General features: G+C 44.4%; 2 protein-coding genes across 9 annotated transcripts in view; both read left to right on the forward strand.

The window, feature by feature from the left end:
- The window catches only part of LOC136483706 (uncharacterized), a 96,467-nt gene that overhangs the window by 10,919 nt on the left and 62,181 nt on the right, over positions 1 to 23,367 (forward strand). For all 7 annotated transcript variants that reach the window (XR_010765584.1, XR_010765583.1, XM_066480844.1 and 4 more), the window contains 3 exons: positions 172 to 591; positions 3,556 to 3,636; positions 3,729 to 3,802. Coding sequence is in view for 5 of the 7 variants with exons in the window: in XM_066480844.1 (XP_066336941.1) it covers positions 172 to 591; positions 3,556 to 3,636; positions 3,729 to 3,802 (575 nt within the window). In the remaining 2 variants the exon portion in view is untranslated. The remainder of the gene's footprint in view (positions 1 to 171; positions 592 to 3,555; positions 3,637 to 3,728; positions 3,803 to 23,367) is intronic.
- On the forward strand, positions 12,614 to 16,698 carry LOC136481887 (uncharacterized). 2 transcript variants are annotated; one of them, XM_066479167.1, is made up of 6 exons: positions 12,614 to 14,287; positions 14,356 to 14,939; positions 15,027 to 15,528; positions 15,604 to 15,969; positions 16,045 to 16,149; positions 16,225 to 16,698. In XM_066479167.1, exons 1-3 carry the CDS (start codon positions 13,388 to 13,390, stop codon positions 15,067 to 15,069), a joined length of 1,527 nt encoding a protein of 508 aa, XP_066335264.1. In that variant the 5' UTR covers positions 12,614 to 13,387; the 3' UTR covers positions 15,070 to 15,528; positions 15,604 to 15,969; positions 16,045 to 16,149; positions 16,225 to 16,698. The 2 variants fall into 2 exon arrangements, with proteins under 2 accessions (XP_066335264.1, XP_066335265.1); XM_066479168.1 differs by having other exon boundaries at positions 14,368 to 14,939.

The raw sequence follows: 23,367 nt of genomic DNA on the forward strand, positions 1-23,367 counted from the left end.
TATTTGAACCAAATACGCCCCCTCCTGGTTCCAAGTTCATCACTACCATTTTCACAGTTTTTTACTGTACAACCAAGTCATATTCGAACAAAAAAAAAGCTTTTGTAACTTCCAATGTTGTGAATTTTTTACTGACCATTTTGACACATCGTCCATCTTTATCTACTGCAGGCTAGCGAGCTCCTCGGTGTGCAGTCACCCAATCTGGAATTCTCCTTGGATCGGCCAAGCAAAATAAGAAACACGAGGCACCAGAGCACATACTCGCTGCACCTAAACAATAACACATATGCACATGTCGCCTTCAGGCTCGTGACAGAGACTCTAGCGGAGCACTTTGTTTGGCCTCTGCCAGGCATTGTGCCTCCAAGGTGTAGGTACACGCTTGCTGTCACAATGCGCAACCAGCAGAAGCCACGACCGGACGGCAACGCGTTTTTCACGCTCGAGAGCACCATGGCAAGCATTGAGGGCCTACATAACTTCCCAAGATACGGAGTTGATAATGCCGACAAATTCTTTACAAAAGCGAAAGAGCGTGGCCGTGAGGTGCATCAGATTAACTTGACCCCAGTTTACGTACAAAAGCCGGTGAGTTTCATTGATCAAAAACATATGAAGTACTTATTAAACCACGGGGTGCTATACACTACACTGAAGTTTTCATTTTGTGGCATTTGGACATTTCTGCAAAAAATTACGGATATGTATATGTATGAATATGAGTATATTCATGCAAGGAAACTGCTTTCTAAAAACTATAATCACATTTGTACATTATAAAATATAATGGGTTATTTGTATGTTTGGATACAACACATTAGGTAATCTTTGAAAAGCCTTGGGTTTCTCAAAATAATGAAGCCAGAAAAAGACATGTTTTTGTGGTTCGTCTTTTGGGCAAAAGTGGTTTCACCTTCACTGTTTTTGGTTTGACAAGTCTTTTGATTAAGCTGGTAGATAGGCCCCAATACAAGCCCTACCAAGTAGAGTCTAAGTTTTTATTTTTACATTGAAAAATATATTTTGTGAGCTAACATATTTTGACTATTCATTGAAAAATATATTAAGTACATAAGTGAAAACCTGAAAAGAGGTATGGTACAAACATCTATAGAGTCAGGAAAGTTATATACACCACCCTTTCGTTGCATCATATATACTCCATCCCAAAAAAATTTATGTTCTATAGGACTAAAAACTATCAAAAAATACTTGATGTCTTAGCTGTTGGACAATACATTGGGCCTATGTTGCCTGAGATTGCGATCCACATACCTCCAGGCATTCTTTTTAATAAGAGACTAGCTTATTCCTTAACCTAGGTAATTTTTATTGAGCACTAATTTGTGCTAATAAAAATCCTAAAACATCCAGTTTTCTGGGACCAAGGGAGTAACAATAAATATAAGGCCAGTCTCAGTGAGGAGTTTCATGACGTTATTTCCAAGATTGGCATGTCATATAGAATGAAATGAAACATGGATGGAACGCCCACTCTCAATGGAAAGTTTTATTCTATGGTTTCATAGAATTTAATTTCATGACTCATAGAGAGTTGGTAATCATGCCAAGAGAGTTTAATCCTCATGAAATTCACTTATTCTTCCTCTTAAAAATATTGACAAATCATCAAAAGCGCTTATGTGGCAGGTTATTAAATGCAAATGAAACTCCCACTAAGATTAGTGTAAGGCCAGTCTCAATGGAGATTTTCATGACACAGTTACAAGACAGCCACATTAGCTTTTGTGTTGGTAATTGTGACAGAAGTTTCATCCAGATGAAACTCTACCGAACTCTCTATATCTCTCTCTTTATAAATAAGCTACCAAGTCAGCAAATTTGTTGATGTGTCACTGTATTAAATGAGAATAAAACTACTTTGAAACCTCCATTGAGACTAGATTGAGACTAGCCTAAGGGATCTTACAATTTTAAGCACAAATTAAAGGATAGGAAAAACTCACACATGCCCATAATTAATGAATGTTTAACCCAATTGACTGGTGGATGTAAGGACGCCTGCTGGGCTTACGCAGCCGTTATATGGTAGCAAACTGTAAATGTAACAAAAAATTGGATACAGTTCATGTCAATCATGATTAGTGTGTGATCTCTTAATCTACCATAAGCTCATTATATTTGTGCATAAATTTCAAATGCTAGGATCCCTTATATTTACGTACGAGGGAGTACATTTGGTATTACACATTTAAAATGTTAGCAATCTATGTATTTCTAAAATTACTTGTCTCTGAAATGGTAGGTGAAAATAATATGATAATCTCACTACTTATTATAATATATTAGAGTGCAAATTATTCGCTCGGCTGAATTTTTTCGTATGTTTGAGGATTCTATAGCTAAATTGCCCAAGAAAACTTGGAGTCTGTTTGGAATGCAGGATTAATTTTCATGGTACTTGTTCATGTGTGAAATTAAATTGATTCCTCGAAAACTGTTCCATTGTTTGTATGAATTCCTGCATTCCAAATGGGCCCTTGATGTTTTATCTCTTGATATGACTAGGTTAAGTTTATTTGAGTGTGAGATTGCAAGATGCATGTCTCCATCATTCGTATTAACTAGCGGGTTGTTCCTATCTCTTGATGACTAGGTTAAGTTTATTTGAGCGTGAGAATGCAAGATGCATGTCTCCATGCATTCGTATATATTAACTGGCGGGTTATTCCTTGATTAGCGTTGATCACTATCATTAAGGGGTACATGGTAATTTCCATTGAGCACTGATGTGTGCTAAAAATCCTAAAACATAAAGTGTTTTGAGATGAAGGGACCAGTTTTTAGATTTACATTATTTAGAAGGTTCTAATTTTATACTAAGACATTTGGAGTATGTGCCAAAATTTGGCAACTAGAGTTCTAAAATTCCATTCCTTTGTGGGGTAGAGATAATATCTGCCAGATTAGGACGACGACCTCTCTGGCACATTAATACCGTACGAGGCTCCTGGCCACTATCATTCTTTGCTTTGTCCGTTTGATTGGTGTGTACTGTCCATTTATTGTACAGTTAATGTCCATAAAATTATCATGCTCCATCAAGTAATTTTCAAATCTTCCACTTATTTTTGGCATATACACGTGTATTTACTTGTACTAGAAATGGTAAATGGTTATCTAGAAAAAGTCCTGGGTAGTGGGTTATCTATCTAGGATAGAATGATTAAAAACCAGTCCTTTGTTTCCAAAATAGTGTTGTTGTGTACTGGACCAGGTGAAAGGTATCTTTTATTGGAAAATCAGTAATTATCACTCTCTTGATGCCTAGCGGGAAAGAAACATTTGTTGGATAATTTCTCATGGCTTGTTCGTATCCTCTGGTGAACTTATGATGTTCAAAAATCTGAAACCCTATTTTTCAGTATGTATCCGGTGGCATTTCTATAATAGTCTCTTTATCGGCCATTGTGAACCTCTGCACAAGTTTGTGTGAACATATATTCCTTGACGAAGACGAAGTCCGTAGCACTATTTTATCTCTGAATATATACATGCTCATTCATATTTTTTAACTGTATGTATTGACAGTGGGCTTTAGAGCATAAACTAAAAGTGAATCAGCTCCCACTAATTTCTAGTGGTGACCATCGCGTCAAGCCTAGAATCATGGTGCGTTTTTTTTCATTAGATATCATTGTTTGTGTTATATGTGTCATATATATTTGTGGTGATTTTCAAGAATATATTGGTTTTTGGATCAGATCATACAACGCCAGGTGGTACCGGACAATATCGTCTACACACCTTTCATTGATGTGCATCCAACAGAACCATGGTGAGTTCTATCGGCAGACATTAATTGAGTTTCTACTGTATTTTCACATATTTATTTGAGTAATGAAATGCACCATAGCTCCATTAATTTTTGGAGTGATGTTGTTATATGGGTGCATTAACTCTTGAAGTGTATTTTTTTGTCGTTAAACTTTTTATGTTGTGCACTAGAGATTCATACTAATTTAGGAGCTTGATATCTTTATTGAGTTGTAGCACCCGGTTTTAAGAACAAAACCAGATACACACCATATGTGAGCCCATGAAGTCAAATCTCATATATAGCTACAAATAAGGGTAATATCAATACACAATGCTCAATACATAGCGTACTTAGTATAAAGAATATAACCTTAGATAGCACACAGCGGAAATACAACTCCGATCTTCAGATGAAGACTCCAATTCCACAGAGACAACTGACTAGTTGATCACAAGCCTAATTCCTCTAAACTCTAGTAATCTGGTACCCATCCGGGATTTTTATCCAAATATTTGAAAAGTAAAGCAAGCGTAAGTACATGTCGTACTCAATAAATATAATATGAGGTTCATGCGGCACAAAAGGCTGACACTGGTTCAACAGCGATCAGCTTTTAATGAGTCATGATTTTAGCAATTGAGTAGCAACAAGTTTATCCACGAACCAATAAACATATGATTAGGTAGACATGAATAATGAATAGCATAAACAATTAACCATTAGTGAGTATGTTCATCATCCATATCATTAGTGTTCATCATCTATTCCGTAAGGGTTCTAAGGCCGCTCGTGACCGTGAGCATGGCGGATATACCAGTTTTACACTCTGCAGAGGTAGTACACTTTCACCATGAGTCGTGATACCCATATGGCCGGGTTTGCAACTCCCAAAACACTTTCAAGGTGAGCAGACAGGGTACACTACGAAGCTTTTCCCCAGTCGTTCTAAAAAGGAGCAGCCACTAAGGATTATATCTCCCAAGTGTTATGGAGTCATCTCCAGAAGTGGCACTTATACACGCAGCATAGTACACACCCTGGGGATGAGGCCCATACCCAGCCTGGTATGCCCCTCTTGCCCTTTCGGTAAACTGCTACAAACTAGAAAGAGCAATGTACTAGACTAAGACCAGAGCCATGTAGTCCTCATGGTTGTACTGTAAGTCCCGGATGATCACTTACAGATAAGTCCATAGGGAGAGAAATCTAAAGCTCCATAAAAACAGCCCAATGCTCTAGCCCCCTTGTTCCATGTTGCTAAAAAGCATCTTTTAATGTTTATTGCATATACCATTAGTCAAGTTACACGATCATAGTCTTTAATTGAGCACTAGCATCATACTACCCAATGCAATACCCCATAAGTAACAAGACACAAGGTAACAAAGCACTAGGAAATCCTTAGTAGCAGTCAAGGTAGACACATGCAGTATGAACTAAATGATTAAAGGTGTATAGGACAACAAGGATGATCCCATCCTATACTTACCTTAAACTTAGATCCTTCTTCTAGTTTAAACCTTCAATGGAACTCCTTCTTGATCAACACGTAAAGCTCACCGACTGGACATGATCATAAAGCACCACACAAGCATCCATGCAATCATACACGAAGCAAACAATAGAACTAAATTAGAACAGTACACCAAACATATTAAACAGCAAGTAAAAAGGTTTTAAAGATGTTCTACATGTCGCAACGAACACATAGACACGAAAAGTACACTAATCGAAACTACGGTTGTAAAGAAACAACTACAGGGTTTTATATTTTAAAAGAAAAGATAAGACTATAAGCTTGATTTATGTTAATTAGGAAAAACTATGTGAGTAGCATTAATTTAGATTAAACAAATCATATTTATACTTAAAAACTGAGTTGAAGCTAATCATATTTTATTTATAAATATTTTGATATCATTTGTGCCAATTCAACTTTAATTTGCAAATACAAACTGACATGTGAGAACATCTAATCAAATTTGATATGCTTGTTTAGACTAAACATATTATAATTTAGAAACATATTTATGTTAGCAACTAGTCATATTAAAACTTATTTGCAAAAGAGCATTGTATATAATTATGTTGCTTTTATTTTATAAAAACTAGTTGCATGCATATTAATCAAATTAATATTTAAGCATATATATAAAAGTCACTTGACATAAAAAACAACGACACTAGCATGTAGATCACATCGATACGAATCTAACGCAGAACGACTCAAAACGGACTTAAAACGAATATACGACGATGATATTACGAACTGGTGGTAATTTTGTAATTACCTCGTCTTCATCCTTTGGCCTCCCGTACAGCCACCACACGGCCATGGCAATAGCAGCTGCATAGGGGTGGGCTCAACTTGTTGCACAAAGGAGGGGATGGCTGGGCTGGGCAGCGCGGCGGCGACGGTGACGGCGACGGCGACGACGAGAGAAGGAGGAGAAAATTTTAATTTACTATACGAGGAATTTCCCAAACTAGGGGCTCCCCTTACGGTAGTTTTGTGTGCATTACCCAAGGGGTTGGTACATATTTATAGGGAAAAAAACTCCCCACATCTACATCAACTAGCAATATATTACTAATTGATGTTGCACTCTCCATATTTACTAATGGGCCTAAATAATCATTAAAGCCCATTAGTAAATAAATGCAAGGCCCTTTACGATTTATTAGGATTATTGCACATGGGCTTTGAGCGTTGGAAAAAAATGAGAGATTTATTATTTTCAGAATTAGTTAATTTCATGGATAAAATAATTCTAGAAAAGTAAAGAATTATCATTAAAGCTGCGAAAAATACTCCAAAAGCTCTGAAAATTCAGGGAAAATTCTCAGAGACATTATGGAACATGAGGAACCCAAATAAAGTAATTGGAGCCCGTGATAAGATAATTTGGAGCATCTAAAATTAAATTATGCTCACAGACAAGTAGGAACAAGTTCCTGAAAAAGCTAGAAAAATTCCCGAGAAGTTTGTAGAGATTGATTGACGGACGAGGGATTAAAAGAAGTGATTTGTGTTATGAAGAAAAGATTTTGGGAAGCTCCCAATGAAAACTTGAGCTGAGAAACAAAGAATTTGATTGTAGAAAAAGATAAAGGCGTGCCGAAGAAGAAAAATTGACCTACTAACGTATTTTAAAGACTTTGCTCACTCTCAACACACAAAGAAGCAACAAGCAAACATCACATCATCCAAAAGCCCGTCAAAATTAGTAAACTTTGAAAATTCATATTTTTCCTATAACTAAATTTGCGCTAGCTCAAACTAAACTTGGTAAATTTTATCCAAATATTAAAATAATTCATTTTATTTAGTGTTTTCTATGAACAATCCAAAATCAGAAATTTTGGGGTGTGACAAACTACCCCACTTAACAGGAATATCATCCCGAGAATCGGAGAGACTAGGGAGAAAGATAAAGATCTTCACGCCTCCACACTTGATTCGGGATTGAGGAGAGGAAGGAATGAACTTGCATGATAAAGTGGATTTGGGAGTTGCACAGGATAGCAAGGAAGATAAAGGTCAACGATGCTTTGTAGAGGATGCTACCCCACTTAACAAGAGTTTTGCTAAACTCTGAATATTCCATACAAAGATCCTCGTGTTGGTGTAGCCTTCAGGGCCTTCCTTTGGATTATAAAGATAGGGATGACAAAGAAGCAACACACCAAATAAGACAAGCATGCATCACAACATCGAAACTACACGTGCTTCTATAGCAATGCTGGGCATCCTAAGGAGTGGATTATGGTGATAGGCCATTGCAAATTTGAATAAGGTGAGATCAGAAAACTTTAGTAAACCAAAGAAATAAAAATCAAGGAGATAAGAAGCAATAGCTCAAAGAAAGCTATCAAGGAGAGAAGAAAATAGGACAAGGATAAGAAATAATCAATTCAACTAGTCATGGAGATGAAAAAGTAGTTTTGTAGCAAATTCTAAACCTTAGAATGACCAGTTTCTACTAGTCTTGCGTCCTACAGTCAGCATTGCTCTGATACCACTTTATAGCCCTCGGTTTTAAGAATAAAACTAGATACAAACCATATATAAGCCAGGAAGTCAAATCTCACATATAGCTACAAATAAGGGTAATATCAATAGACAATGCTCAATATATAGCGTACTTAGTATAAAGAATATAACCTTAGATAGCACACAGCGGAAAGACAACTCCGATCTTCGGATGAAGACTATAATTCCACAGGGACAACCGACTGGTTGATCACAAGCCTAATTCCTCCAAACTCTAGCAATCTGGTCCCATCCGGGATTTTTATCCAAATATTTGAAAAGTAAAGCAAGCGTAAGTACATGTCGTACTCAACAAATATAACATGGGGTTCATGAGGCTCAAAAGGCTAACACTGGTTCAACTGCGATTAGCTTTTAATGAGTCATGGTTTTAGCAATTGAGTAGCAACAAGTCTATCCACAAGCCCATAAACACATGATCAGGTAAACATGAATAATGAATAGCATAAACAATTAACCATTAGTGAGCGTCTTCATCATCCATATTATTAGTGTTCATCATCTATTTTGTAAGGGTTCCAAGGCCGCTCGTGACCCTAAGCACGGCTGATATACCAGTTTTACACTCTACAGAGGTTGTACACTTTCACCATGAGTCATGATACCCATATGCCCGGGTCTACAACTCCCAAAACACTTCCAAGGTGAGCAGGCTAGGTACACTACGAAGCTTTTCCCTAGTCATTCTAATAAGGAGCAGCCGCTAAGGATTCCATGTCCTAAGTGTTATGGAGTCATCTCCAGAAGTGGCACTTATACACGCAGCATAGTACACATACTGGGGATGAGGCCCATACCTAGCCTGGTACGCCACTCTTGCCCTTTCGGTAAACTGCTACAAACTAAAAAGAGTAAGGTCCTAGACTAAGACCAGAGCCATGTAGTCCTCATGGTTGTACTGTAAGTCCTGGATGATCACTTAGAGACAAGTCCTTAGGGAGAGGAATCTAGAGCACCATAAAAACAGCCCAATGCTCTAGCCCCCTTGTTCCATGTTGCTAAAAAGCATCTTTTAATGTTTATTGCATATACCATTAGTCCAGTTACAAGATTATGGTGTTCAATTGAGCACTAGCATCATACTATCTAGTGCAATACCCTATAGGTAACAAGGCACAAGGTAACAAAGCACTAGGAAATCCTTAGTGGCAGTCAAGGTAGACACATGCAGTATGAAATAAATGATTAAAGGTGTATAGGACAACAAGGTTGATCCCATGCTATACTTGCCTTAAACTTAGATCCTTCTTCTAGTCGAAACCTTCAATGGAACTCCTTGATCAACACGTAAAGCTCACCGACTGGACATGATCATAAAGCACCACACAAGCATCCATGCAATCATACATGAAGCAAACAATAAAACTAAATTAGAATAGTACACCAAACATATGAAACAACAAGTAAAAAGGTTTTAAAGATGTTCTACACGTCGCAACGAACACACAGACACGAAAAGCATGCTAATCAGAACTACGGTTGTAAAGAAACGACTACAGGGTTTTATATTATAAAAGAAAAGATAAGACTATAAGCTTGATTTATGTTAATTAGGAAAAACTATGTGAGTAGCATTAATTTAGATTAAACAAATCATATTTATACTTAAAAACTGAGTTCAAGCTAATTATATTTTATTTATAAATATTTTGATATCATTTATGCCAATTCAACTTTAACTTGCAAATACAAACTAACATGTGAGAACATCTAATCAAATTTGATATGTGTGTTTAGAGTAAACATATTATAATTTAGAAACATATTTATGTTAGCAACTAGTCATGTTAAAACTTATTTGCAAAAGAGCATTGTATATAATTATGTAGCTTTTATTTATAAAAACTAGTTCATTGCAAATTAATCAAATTAATATTTAAGCATATATATAAAAGTCACTTGACATGAAAAACAACGACACTAGAATGTAGATCACATCGATACGAATCTAACGCAATTGGAACGACTCGAAACGGACTTAAAATGACTATACGACGACGATATTACGAACTGGTGGTAATTTCGTAATTAGCTCGTCTTCATCCTTTGGCCTCCCGTACAGCCACCACAAGGCCATGGCAATAGCAGCTGCCTAGGGGTGGGCTCAACTTGTTGTACAAAGGAGGGGATGGCTGGGTTGGGTAGCGCGGCGACGACGGCGACGACGAGAGAAGGAGGAGAAAATTTTAATTTACTACACGAGTGATTTCCCAAACTAGGGGCTCCTCTTACGGTAGTTTTGGTGTGTATTTCCCAATGGGTTGGTACATATTTAGAGGGAAAAAAACTCCCCACAACTACATCAACTAGCAATATATTACTAATTGATATTGCACCCTCCACATTTACTAATGGGCCTAAATAATCATTAAAGCCCATTAGTAAATAAATGCATGGGCCTTTAGGATTCATTAGGATTATTGCACATGGGCTTTGAGCATTGGAAAAAATGAGAGATTTATTATTTTCGGAATTAGTTAATTTTGTGGATAAAATAATTCTAGAAAAGTCTAGAATTATTATTTAAGCCACGAAAAATACTCAGAAAGCTATTCGGGGAAAATTCTCAGAGACATTATGGAACATGAGGAACCCAAATAAAGTATTTGGAGCCCATGATAAGATAATTTGGAGCATATAAAAATTAAATTATGCTCATAGACAAGTAGGAACAAGTTCTAGAAAAAGCTAGAAAATTTTTTGAGAAGTTTGTAAAGATTGATTGACGGACGAGGAATTAAAAGAAGTGATTTGTGTTACAAAGAAAAGATTTTGGGAAGCTCCGAATGAAAACTTGAGCCGAGAAACAAAGAATTTGATTGTAGAAAAAGATAAAGGCGTGCCGAAGAAGGAAAAATTGACCTACTAACGTATTTTAAAGACTTTGCTTACTCTCAACACACAAAGAAGCAACAAGCAAACATCACATCATCCAAAAGCTCGTCAAAATTAGAAAACTTTGAAAATTCATATTTTTCCTATAACTAAATTTGCGCTAGCTCAAACTAAACTTGGTAAATTTTATCCAAATATTAAAATAATTCATTTTATTTAGTGTTTTCTATGAACAATCCAAAATCAGAAATTTTGGGGTGTGACAAACTACCCCACTTAACAGGAATATCGTCCCGAGAATCGGAGAGACTAGGGAGAAAGATAAAGATCTTCACGCCTCCACACTTCCTTGATTCGGGATTCAGGAGAGGGAGGAATGAACTTTCATGATAAAGTGGATTTGGGAGTTGCACAGGATAGCAAGGAAGATAAAGGTCAACGATGCTTTGTAGAGGATGCTATCCCACTTAACAAGAGTTTTGCTAAACTCTGAATATTCCATACAAAGATCCTCGTGTTGGTGTAGCCTTCAGGGCCTTCCTTTGGATCATAAAGATAGGAATGACAAAGAAGGAACACACCAAACAAGACAAGCATGCATCACAACATCGAAACTACACGTGCTTCTATAGCAATGCTGGGCATCCTAAGGAGTGGATTATGGTGATAGGCCATCGCAAATTTGAATAAGGTGAGATCAGAAAACTTTAGTAAACCAAAGAAATAAAAATCAAGGAGATAAGAAGCAATAGCTCAAAGAAAGCTATAAGGAGAGAAGAAAATAGGACAAGGATAAGAAATAATCAATTCAACTAGTCAAGGAGATGAAAAAGTAGTTTTGTAGCAAATTCTAAACCTTAGAATGACCAGTTTCTACTAGGCTTGCGTCCTACAGTTAGCATTGCTCTGATACCACTTTATAGCCCTCGATTTTAAGAACAAAACTAGATATAAACCATATATGAGCCCAGGAAGTCAAATATCACATATAACTACAAATAAGGGTAATATCAATAGACAATACTCAATATATAGCGTACTTAGTATAAAGAATATAACCTTAGATAGCACACAGTGGAAAGACAACTCCGATCTTCGGATGAAGACTATAATTCCACAGGGACAACCGACTGGTTGATCACAAGCCTAATTCCTCCAAACTCTAGCAATCTGGTCCCATCCGGGATTTTTATCCAAATATTTGAAAAGTAAAGCAAGCGTAAGTACATGTCGTACTCAACAAATATAACATGGGGTTCATGTCGATGGAATATCGTCGGCAGTCCACCGAGGGGCACCCCGCGATGGTAGATTGATCGGTAGAGGAGCGTGTAATCGAGAACAAGAAGGCAACAGAGACACACGAGTTATACAGGTTCAGGCCATCGGTATGACGTAATACCTTACTCCTGTGGTCTGTTGATTTGCATTAGCTATCGTATGATTTGCCGTGAATTCGTAGGGGGTCCCTGCCCGCCTTATATGGTCCGAGGGGCAAGGTTACAAGTTGGTTAGATCTAAGAGATAACCGGAAAGTAATAACAGATTACAAGAAACATGGGATCGTATATATCCTATCAGATCTCATAACATCTTTAGGATATCCTCTCCGTGCCTTGCGGGGGTCGCCGAACAGAATCGTGCCCCGCAAGGCTCCTTCTTGCGGGCTGGACCACCCCTAGAGGCATAGCCCATGTGACCTGCCGTGGGTATCCGGGGTCGTACCCCCCACAGCTAGTCCCCGAGCGCCTTGTACCCGTTGCACAACGCCGTCTTGAGACTTTCCGAGCAGGTGCGATCCAAGACCGAGCTGTCCAAATCGTGGTCCGACCACCATAAGGAGTAGCCGATCAGTTGTGAGCAACTGCCGAGCAGTGTACAACATCGCCGAGCAGTGTGTTCTGAGCACGGCTTGTCATAAGGGTGTAAGGAGCTCAAGTCCAAAATTAAAAATTCCTGCATGGTAAAGTGAAGTGTGCCCACTTAGAATCCGAAAACAATGGTAAAGATACCTGGTTTATCCTTTGGATGCTCGGAGGCTTTCAGAAAAACAAACACATTCACCGCAAGGTGAAGTGTGCCCACTTAGTCCCCGAGCCTAACAGTAGGTGACGTAGTCACATGGTGCTAGGCTCAGAAATTAGTGAACCGTCCGAGCAGGTAGCCAGTCCCCGAGCGTAACCTCGAGACAAAAAACAAGCACATTCATCGCAAGGTGAAGTGTGCCCACTTAGTCCCCAAGCCTGATAGTAGGTGACGTAGTCACGTGGTGCCAAGCTCAGAAAGTAGTGAACCGTCCGAGCAGGTAGCCAGTCCCCGAGTTTCTGGCGTAGATATCGGATAAATCAAATTGCGGCGAGAAATTCGGAGTAATGGCCGTTCAGTATCAGTTACTAAGCCTCATTAGAATGCGGAGAATTCGGAGAAAGTGGCGGTGATAAATCAGCGGCATGGGCTACTATGACGCGATAGCCCAAGTTGCGGCCCATCAAGCCATTTTGGAGGAATCGATGTAGCGCTGATCGCGGGAACGGTTTCCCAAAAACCCTCAGAGTTAAGGCAGAGTGGGGGAACTGCTTTATAACCGCGCCGCCACTCATATCGCCTCCTACCTCCGTCAAACCACCCTGCTTCCTGCCTTCACAATCCCTGTGCTGCACCTTCCGCATCAATCGCGAGCATTCCCCTTCAACCCTAGGACCAAACCATAGGAGATGGCGCCGAAAAAAGGAGCCGTAAAGCCGAAGAAAGTGGCCACCGGAGGTAGCCGCGACGAGGAGTGGGTGCCGTCGAGGACGTCGGTGGCTGATCTCGATAAGATGGTGGCGGCGGGTGTTATCCCCGACCGTCTTACTGCTGGATGGCGGCCAGCTAGCGGTGAGCCCTTCCCGACACCACATACTGACGAGGCTGTAGTATTTGAGGATTATTTCTGGCGAGGGTTAGGGTTTCCTATCCACCCCTTTCTGAGGGATCTTATGGAGTTTTGGGCGATTAGCCTCTGTAATCTGCACCCCAACACCATTCTGCATGTTTCTATCTTCATCCATTTCTACGAGGCATTTCTCGGTGTTCTGCCGCACTTCAACCTCTTCAGGCACTTGTTCTGTCTAAAGAAGAAGGGGGGCAGCGGTTCAAAGGTGGTCGGCGGTGTGTACCTACAGCTCAGGGATGGGATGGCCAGCGAGTATATCAACGTTCCGCTGAATACCTCCCTGAAAGGTTGGAACTCTAGATGGTTCTATATCAAACAGAGTCACCCATTGATTCGATGCGACGTGCACTACATCCCGGTTAACCACAGTAACTGGTCAGAGAGACCCAACAACGCTGAAATGGAGCAGGTAATGGAACTTCTAGAATTGAGTAAAGGCTTGGAGCTTAGGGGTGAACTGGTTGCAGCTAGTTTCATAGTTCGGCGCATCCAACCCTGCAAAGAGAGGGCCCACCCGGCGTTCGACTTTAAAGGTGACAACGACGGTACCCGTGAAAGCACAGACCGCCTGTCGAAGAAAGAAGTGATGGACCGTGCCATGGATCTGTTTTCTTCAAATGTCTCATTCAGCTGGCCTAAAGGGACGAAGGCTTTCAACTGCACCAACCCGCCTCCTCAGGTAACCATTTCGCTTCGCGTCTATCATGCAATAATTGCCGAGCATAGTACTGACTCACTTATGAAAAGATTCATTCGCAGGATAGGTCAATATACTTTTCAAACGTACCGAGAGCCGATTGGCCAAAAGGAGTAGATCCTCGGCGGCCACTGCAGCATGAAGAAGGTGAGCTGAGCTCCTCGTCGGAAAGTCCATCCCCAGTGTCAGAGAAGGTCTGCGGGAAGAGACCGGCAGTAGACGAGCCGGCCCAAAAAAGGAGAAAAACCGCCAGCTCTCATGCACACAAACCAGGAGGCATCTCTCTTGGAGAGGACCGAGCAGTTCGGCCGCCACGAACTGCTGTGCTGGAGTGGTCGGACGATGACGAAGACCAGTCAGCACCTCCGCCGAGCACGACGAAGGCGCCGGCGGATAGTGTCGCTCCCAAGCATCGAGCAGGGGAAAGTTATGGTCGGGCAACGGCGGACGCCCCGTCGATGCAAAGTACTGAAGCCCCCGAACAACGCACGGAAGGTGTGGCCGCCGAGCACCAAGAAGAGCGGCAGCCCGCTGCGGAGGCGCAGGAGTCCTCCCACAAGGTCGACCAAGCAGCCGCGCCTGGGGGGTCAGGCAGGCACCGCCGATTCAAGAAAATCAATCGGAAGACCAAACCGTGAGTATATTTGCCTTGGAGTAATTATATTGTTCTTTGATTTCACCTTGTTACTGAGAAGCCGATATGATGCGGTGCGACGCCAAGGCCCGTGACCTCAGAAGAAAAGATGACGACTGCCCCTGTCTAGGAGTCCCCGAGTGTTCGGCGAGCAGAGGATGAGCCAGCCGTCGCTCCTAGTAGACCTGGCGATGGTGAATCATTGGCGCACATGATGGGCGAGTCGGCGACCGCAACCGCGGCTACGACCGAAAAGGTCGTTACCATGGAAACGGAAATTGCGGTTGCTGTTGATGCGCCGGAGGTTACAGACGCCACCCCATCAACTGCTGAGGAGCAAACGTCGTCCCCCGCAGGGGCGCCAGGAGTGGTCGGAGCGGCGGTCCGACCACGGAGCCCCCCGAAGGTGCCTCAAGCGACGATGGATGAGGACGAGGTCGTGGAGATCGAGCGCACCGCGCCTGAGCCCCAGTCCGTCTGGATTCTCCGGAAACGCGGAGAAGAGGTGGTAGTCGTCGAAGAAGAAAACACCACCAGAGAGATAAAGAGGTTGAAATCCGCCGTCGCCGGAGTTATGACTCAAATCATGGTGAGTGCCACGCCAATAACACCGATAAATGTTGTCGGAAGATCAAGGTTTATCTTTTGCACTGTTAACCCGCAGGGGATAGCTCGGACAGCTGAACAACGGCATCAATTGATAAAGAGGATGGAGCCCTCGCCGAGGAAAATAAGATACTCCGGGAGGCTTTAAGTCTTTCAGAAAAAAGTATTCAAAGGGCCCATCGGGAGCGGGACCTTGCGGAGTCGAATTCGCAGGACCTTGAACATCAAAATGGGGTTCTGTCCGAGCGACTAACGGCGTCGTCCGAGCAACTGAAGAGGACATCCGAGGAGCTGGCAATTGCATCCGAGGAACTTAAGAAGATGTCCGAGCAGTTGAGCAAGAAGAACGTAGAACTCGATAGTAAAACTGAACAGCTCGACCGGAAGTGCCAGCAGTTGGAGGATGCATCCAAGCTGAAATCGGGTATTCTTTTTCACATAATGTGCTTTGCAGTAAGTCGCCGTATTGTTTTTTTGTCTTATCTTTTTGTGCTGGCAGAGCAAGATGCAGAACTCAACCAGCTTCGCCAGACCGTCGAACAAATCCGACAAGAGAAAACGAAGGAGTCGAGTCGAGCGGACAAACTGGCCAAAGAACTGAAAGGTAGGCTTACCCTGATTGGAAGTGACGCCGTAATTCTTTTTTTTTTGCCGTGACGAACCATTGTAGTTCTTGCAGATTATCGATATAAAACCAAGGCACAGTTCGATGTGCTAGTGCAAGAGGCCAAAGTCCAGAAGGACAACTTCAACACTATAACTGCCGCAATAAAACCAGTGCTGGACTGCGTCGACGTTGAACCGGCGCCCCGTCCTGATGGTAGGTAGCAAGGGCCAGACACCATCGTGCAGAGATGCAAGGCGGCGTGGGAAAACTTCAAAAACTTCAACCGCGACGCCGTTTTGACCGCCGCTACTCATGCCCTTGCGGTTGTTCGGTCCCATTATCCGTCCGTCGACATCCAGTCGTTAGGCGGTGGGTTTGCCGATGGGCTGAGCGACGCGCAGACCCAGCAGCTGGAGGATGATGTTGAGGATGTGGTGAAAGTGCTTGTCGGCGAGATAGACTTGTTTGGCGAAACCGAAGCTGTTGGCGAAGCTTAAAGAGCTGCTCGGATGTTACCTCCTGTATTACATGATTTATCTGGCTAAGAAGAATCTGTGTATTATGGACCCAATGCTCTTTTTCCCAATATAAGCTGTGTTTGATCTTTTAGTTTTCACTGAACTAAATGCCTTAGTTAGGTCATGATCTGTAACGCATAACGCGGAGCCCATGCGTATGTTGGAGAAATAGGCGTTGTCATAAGATCGTGTCCTGCCGGCCAACATGCCGAGCACCGAGCTCATGGTGCGTTTGGTGGGGTGTTAGAGCCTTGTTGCCCTCTAGAATTGCTATTGCGAAAAAACGTTCTGCCCAGCAGCCAACGTGAATAACGTGGCTAGGGAAATGGCTCAAACGGCGTCCGAGCGATTAATTCATAACTGAAATCTAGGCCTTGACTAGCCCATAGTCCATAACGTTGAGGGCGGAGGCGCTGACACGTGTAGGATGAATAGGCATGGCCAAGGAACCGCAGCCGACCAACCGTAATGCAGAGGGCGGAGCCCCTAGGCACGTGTAGGATGTAGTCGGGGACTGGGTCGTTTCCATAGATAACAGAAGGAAAAAAGGTGTGTTGTTTGACGATCGGCGGGCTATGTTGCGATTTCTTGAAAGTGCAACACCGTCGTTGTTTTTGTAGGAAAACCTATGCGTCCTAGAGGAAGCATGGTAGGCGATTTTTGGAAAAAATCGTGTTCGGTGATTGGGAGTTAATGTGCTCGGCGATTTGGAGAAAACATGCTCGGCGATTTGGAGGAATCGTGCTCGGCGATTTGGAGGAATCGTGCTCGGCGATTTGGAGAAATCATGCTCGGCGATTTGGAGGAATCGTGCTCGGCGATTTGGAGGAATCGTGCTCGGTGATTTGGAGGAATCATGCTCGGCGATTTGGAGGAATCGTGCTCGGTGATTTGGAGGAATCGTGCTCGGCGATTTGGAGGAATCGTGCTCGGTGATTTGGAGGAATCGTGCTCGGCGATTTGGAGGAAACGTTCTCGGCGATTTGGAGGAATCAGTCGTGCGTATTGGAGGCCATCGCGGTGTGGCTTACATTTTGCTAACGGTAGTTGAAGCTTATGATGAAGGAAAAATGTAGACAAATTATGGAGACCAGAACTTTATTAATATTAAAGTGAAGAATACATATCTATGTTATTTCATGGGAAGAAACGTATAAGGTGCTCTATGTGCCAGGAGTTGGGAACATCGAGTCCATCTAGGTCGCATAAACGATAAGACCCTGGTCGAGTGACACCTTTTATGATGTAAGGGCCCTCCCATGGTGAAGACAGCTTGTGAAGCCCTTCGGTTTTTTGTTTCCGACGTAAGACGAGGTCGCCGATCGCGAATGAACGACCTTTGACGTTACGGTTGTAATATCTCCGCAGACCTTCGAGGTACTTGGTTGTGCGAACGCAAGTAATCAGACGTTCTTCCTCGGCCCGATCAATGTCTTCTGTCTGAACAGCTGTGGCTTGGTCTTTGTCATAGTTTTCTACTCTGGGTGCTCGGAATGCAATATCCACTGGAAGTATGGCCTCTGAGCCGTAGACCATAAAATATGGAGATACGCCGGTACTGCGACTAGCTTGAGTGCGCAGTCCCCAGACCACAGCTGGTAGTTCTTTGAGCCATCTGCCTGGGTGCTTCTCTTCTTTCTGATAGAGCCTTTTCTTGAGGGCGTCGAGGATCATACCGTTAGCTCGCTCGACCTGACCGTTAGCTCTAGGGTGAGCAACGGAAACGTATTTAACAAAAATGCACCTGTCCTCGCAGAAGTCCCAAAAATGATGGCCGGTAAAAGTTGTCCCGAGGTCGGTGATGATGCTGTTCGGGAGACCGAATCTGTGTACGATGTCCTCAAAGAGCTCGACTGCTTTTTTAGCAGTAGCTGCGACGAGTGGTTTGTATTCGATCCACTTGGAGAACTTATCGATGGCGACGTACACGTACCGGAAACCTCCTGGCGCAGGTTTGAAAGGCCCGATCATATCTAGTCCCCAGCATGCGAATGGCCAGGAAGCTGGAATGGTTTGTAATTCTTGTGCTGGCACATGTATTTGCTTGGCAAAAAATTGACATCCCTCACATCTTCGGACGAGATCTTCTGCATCAGTAATGGCCGTGGGCTAGTAGAAACCTTCTCGGAAAGCTTTGCCGACCAGTGTTCTCGAAGCCGCATGATTGCCACAGGAGCCAAAGTGAATTTCAGATAATAGCTTCACACCGTCGTCTTGGATGATGCATTTCTACAGTATCCCCTCCTTGGCACTTTTCCTCATCAGGCTACCGTCTACCAACACGTAGTGCTTACTTCGGCGAATTAGTCGTTCGGTTTCGATTTTGTTGGCGGGTACTTCGCCGTTGGAGAGGTACTTGATGAACTGTTCCCTCCAATCGGCGAGCTGCGAAGGTATCATGAGCACCAACTGCTCGGCAGGGGGTACTTCTACAACTTCCTTGTCTTCCTTAATGGATGGTGTCAAGAGGTCCTGAACAAAGATCCCCGCCGAAGCCGTGGTATGAGAAGATCCTATCTTCGATAGTTGGTCGGCTATTTGGTTTTGATCCCGTACCACGTGGTGGTACTCAATGCCGTAGAATTTTCCTTCCAGCTTCCTGATTTCGGCGCAGTAAGCGTCCATCTTCTCACTGGAACAGGACCAATCTTTATTGAGTTGATTGATAACCAGCGCGGAATCCCCGTATACCATAAGGCGTTTGACGCTGAGCTCGACGGCTATACGGAGGTCGTGGAGACATGCTTCGTATTCCGCGGCGTTGTTAGAGACCGGGAAGTGTATGCGAAGAACGTATCGGAGTTTATCCTTTGTCGGTGTGATGAACAGAATGCCCGCACCAGCTCCATTAACATTAAGGGCGCCGTCGAAGTACATCACCCAGTGCTCGGGGCAAGTGGCGGCGACGGGTTATTGGATTTCGGTCCACTCAGCGATGAAATCGGCGAGCGCTTGTGACTTTATGGTCGGCCTGCTTCTGAAGTCAATGGAGTAGGTGCCGAGCTCAACAGCCCACTTGATGATACGACCGTTGGCCTCTTTATTTCGGAGAATGTCTCCCAGAGGGAACTCGGTGACCACGGCAATCTTGTAGTATTCGAAGTAATGTCGGAGCTTGCGTGAGGTGATTAAGATTGCATATAACAGCTTTTGCACCTGAGGATAGCGAGTTTTGTGCTCATTAAGTACCTCGCTGATGAAATAGACCGGACGCTGTACCTTGTAGGCGTGTCTAGTTTCCTCACGTTCGACGACAATAGCCGTACTGACAACTCGAGAAGTGGCGGCGATGTAAACCAGCAGAGTTTCATCTGGTCGTGGCGCTGTCATGATTGGAGGATTTGTTAAAAACAATTTGAGCTGCTCGAAAGCTGTGTCTGCCTCCTCCGACCAAGAAAAAAGCTCGGAGGCCTTGAGAAGCTTGAAGAAAGGCAACCCTTTTTCACCGAGGCGCTAGATAAATCGGCTTAATGCAGCCATGCAGCCTATGAGCTTCTGTATATACTTGACGCACGTCGGCCGTTTCATGTTGGTGATGGCGGAGACTTTGTCGGGGTTTGGTTCGATGCCCCGAGCGCTGACGATGTAGCCGAGCAGGATACCGGATGGAACTCCAAAGATGCACTTTGAAGGGTTCAACTTCCATCGGTATTTGCTTAGGTTGGAGAAAGTTTCTTCAAGGTCGGAGATAAGATTGTCGGCGGTTCTAGTCTTGACGACCACGTCGTCGATGTAGGCTTCGACGTTGCGGCCGATCTGTTGGTCGAGGCACGTCTGGATAGCCCTCTGGTAGGTCGCGCCGGCGTTCTTTAGTCCGAAGGACATAGTGGTGTAACAATATGCACCGAAAGGCGTAATGAACGATGTTTTAGCCTGGTCTTCCTCCTTGAGGGAGATCTGATGGTAGCCTGAGTAACAGTCGAGAAAGGAGAGCAACTCGTAGCCGGTGGTGGAGTTGACAACCTCGTCTATCCGAGGCAAGCCGAAGGGGTCTTTAGGGCAGTGTTTGTTAAGATCAGTATAATCAACACACATTCTCCATTCTTTATTCTTTTTCTTAACAAGAACAGGATTAGCTAACCAATCTGGATGATACACTTCTTTTATGAATCCGGCAGCTAAAAGCCATTTTATTTCTACCCTAATTGCCTCCTTTTTGTCCGGCGTGAATCGTCGAAGTTTCTGCTTGATCGGCTTAGCGGTCGGCGAGACATTCAAGGAGTGCTCGATCTTCTCCCGTGGTACCCCCAGCATGTCTGTAGGTTTCCAAGCAAACACATCGGCGTTGGCACGTAGGAAGGAGACGAGCGCGCTTTCCTATTTGGGGTCAAGGTGAGCCCCAATTTTCACCGTCTTGGAAGGGTCGTCGAGGCCGAGGCCGATCTCCTTGACTTCCTTGGACTTGGCGGAGGCCCGGGGAGGCTCTGGGATCTCCATGTCGTGTGTAGATGCGGTCTTGGCTTCGGCGACCACGCTGGCCATCTAGATGGAGAGGTCGGTGGCTTCAGCTAGGGCAAGACTTTCTGTCTCGCAGGCATAGGTGACGGAGAGGTTGGCTCGCAGAGACAGGACTCCAGCAGGCGAAGGCATCTTCAACACCAAATACGCATAGTGTGGAACGGCCATGAACTTGGTCAGAGCCGGGCGCCCTAGTATGGCGTGGTAGGCAGTGTCGAAGTCGGCGACATAAAAGTTGATATGTTCCACTCTATAGTTGGTTGTCGTGCCGAACTGTACTGGTAGGGTAATTTCCCCCAGTGGTCTGGATGCCCTGCCGAGCACCACACCCCAAAAGGAGGAGTCTAAAGGCGTGAGGTCTGTTGTCCTGAGTCCGAGCTCCCTTAGGGCCCCGACGAAGAGTAGATTCAAAGCGCTCCCACCGTCGACGAGGACTTTCCTGAAGAGCACCTTCTGAATAGTCATGTCAAGGACGAGAGGAAAACGCCCTGTGTAGGGTATGTCTACCCACTGGTTGGCCCTGCTGAAGGTGATGGAGATTTCAGACCACGGGCGATAGCTGGGGTTGGCGGTAGTTTCTTCTGAAGCTATGGCGAGCACTCGTCGGGCGGCGAGCTTCCATTCCCTTCTGCTTTCGTTGGAGGCGAGACCCCCGAAGATGGTGGCGACCACCTTGTTGTGGTCCTGGAAGGCGTTATTATTATCCCCTGGTGGTCGGCGTCCTCCGTTCCCGCCATTGTCGTTGTTGTACTTTTTCTCCTAGAATTCCTTAGCCAAACCAAGGCAATCTTTCATCTTGTGTTTGGCGTTCTTGTGCAGGGGGCACGAACCGTCCAGAATCTTTTTGTACTACTCATCGTTGTTATGCTTTGCACGTGGCTCATTGACGTTGGCGACAAAGTGATCTGGTCGGCGGCGGCGATTCTGACCAGGTTTGAATCCATCTGGCCGATCACGTCCGCTGTCCCGGTGGAAACTACGGTCGTCGTAGCGGCAATCGTTGTACTGTCGGTTGTTGTTGCGGTCGTCGTGGCGGTGAACGTTGTGCTGTCGGTCGTCATTGCGGTCGTCATGGCGGTGAGACGGGCGATTAGTGCCCGTGTCTTCATTAAAACGCACCTCCGCTTCCTCGGCGTCGGCGTACTGATTGGCTGTTGTGATCATCTCGCTGATACCGGTGGGTGGCTTTCTATTGAACTTAGAACGGAGTTCTCGGTGATGAAGTCCTCGGACGAAGGCGGTGATGACTTCGGCCTCCGTGATGTTGGGAATAGAATTCCTCATCTCGGAGAAACGTCTGATGGCTTTTGGTTGATGCGGTTGAGGTCGTGCTTGGTGCCTGGCCGCCTGCATGTGGCCATGTAGTTGTCGGTGAAGACTCTCTTCAGATCTTCCCAAGAGCCGATGGAGTCCGGGGTGAGGCTTGTGAACCAGCTCATGGCGGCTGGCGTGAGCATGACAGGGAGATAGTTTGCCATGACGTTGGTGTCTCCCCCGGTGGCTCGAACGGCGGTGGCGTAAGCCTGCAACCACTGAGTTGGGTTCATCCTTCCTTCATAGGGCTCGACTCCAGTGATTTTGAAACCACGAGGCCACTGGAGCGTTCGGAGTGCCCTGGTGAATGCAGGGGGCCCTTCCGGGCTGTCAGGACCAACATCGGCGGTGTTGCCGGCGACGATCGGCTCTAGAGCTGCATTCGGGTTGCCGTATTCCTGCTCGTACTCTTGGCGACGTCGTACTTCATCTTCATGGTGCCCGAAACGTCGTTGGTCGATACGCCGTCGTCCGTCCTGAAGATTGCTGAGGTGCACTCGGGCGTCCTGTTCGACCTCTTGGTCGTGCTGGCGATGATGCTCAGCACGGTGGCCTCCAACTCCCCCCTGGGGAGGTGGTGACTGGTCGGCGAAGCGGCTTTGACTGGGGCGGCAATTGGATCTAGGATCAACTGATCGGCGGATCGCGCTTGTGGAGCACGAAAGTCTCTGAACTTCTCGGATCTCGTTAACTTGACAGTGTGCCGCTTTAAGCATGGCGGCGACCTTGGCGAGCTCGGGCGTCTGCGGGAGGTGAGCGAGTTCGTTGGCGGCCACGGCCAAATTAGCGCTCGGAGTCTTGAAAATGTCGTGGCCATCAACGCGGAGGAATTCTTCGTTGAGGTTGCGATGAAGGGGCCTTCCTTGTGAATCGATCTGGTTATCATGAGCGGCCTCGGCCATCGCGATGGCCCATTCGTTATCAC

This window comes from Miscanthus floridulus, chromosome 9 (genome assembly GCF_019320115.1).
Source record: "Miscanthus floridulus cultivar M001 chromosome 9, ASM1932011v1, whole genome shotgun sequence".
NCBI lineage: Eukaryota > Viridiplantae > Streptophyta > Magnoliopsida > Poales > Poaceae > Miscanthus > Miscanthus floridulus.

Coding starts and splice junctions, on each gene's coding strand:
- LOC136481887 (XM_066479167.1), top strand. CDS start 13,388: ATGGCGCCGAAAAAAGGAGCCGTAAAGCCGAAGAAAGTGGCCACCGGA. Junction 14,288..14,355: donor GCACCAACCCGCCTCCTCAG/GTAACCATTTCG, acceptor ACTTATGAAAAG/ATTCATTCGCAGGATAGGTC. Junction 14,940..15,026: donor ATCAATCGGAAGACCAAACC/GTGAGTATATTT, acceptor TGCGACGCCAAG/GCCCGTGACCTCAGAAGAAA.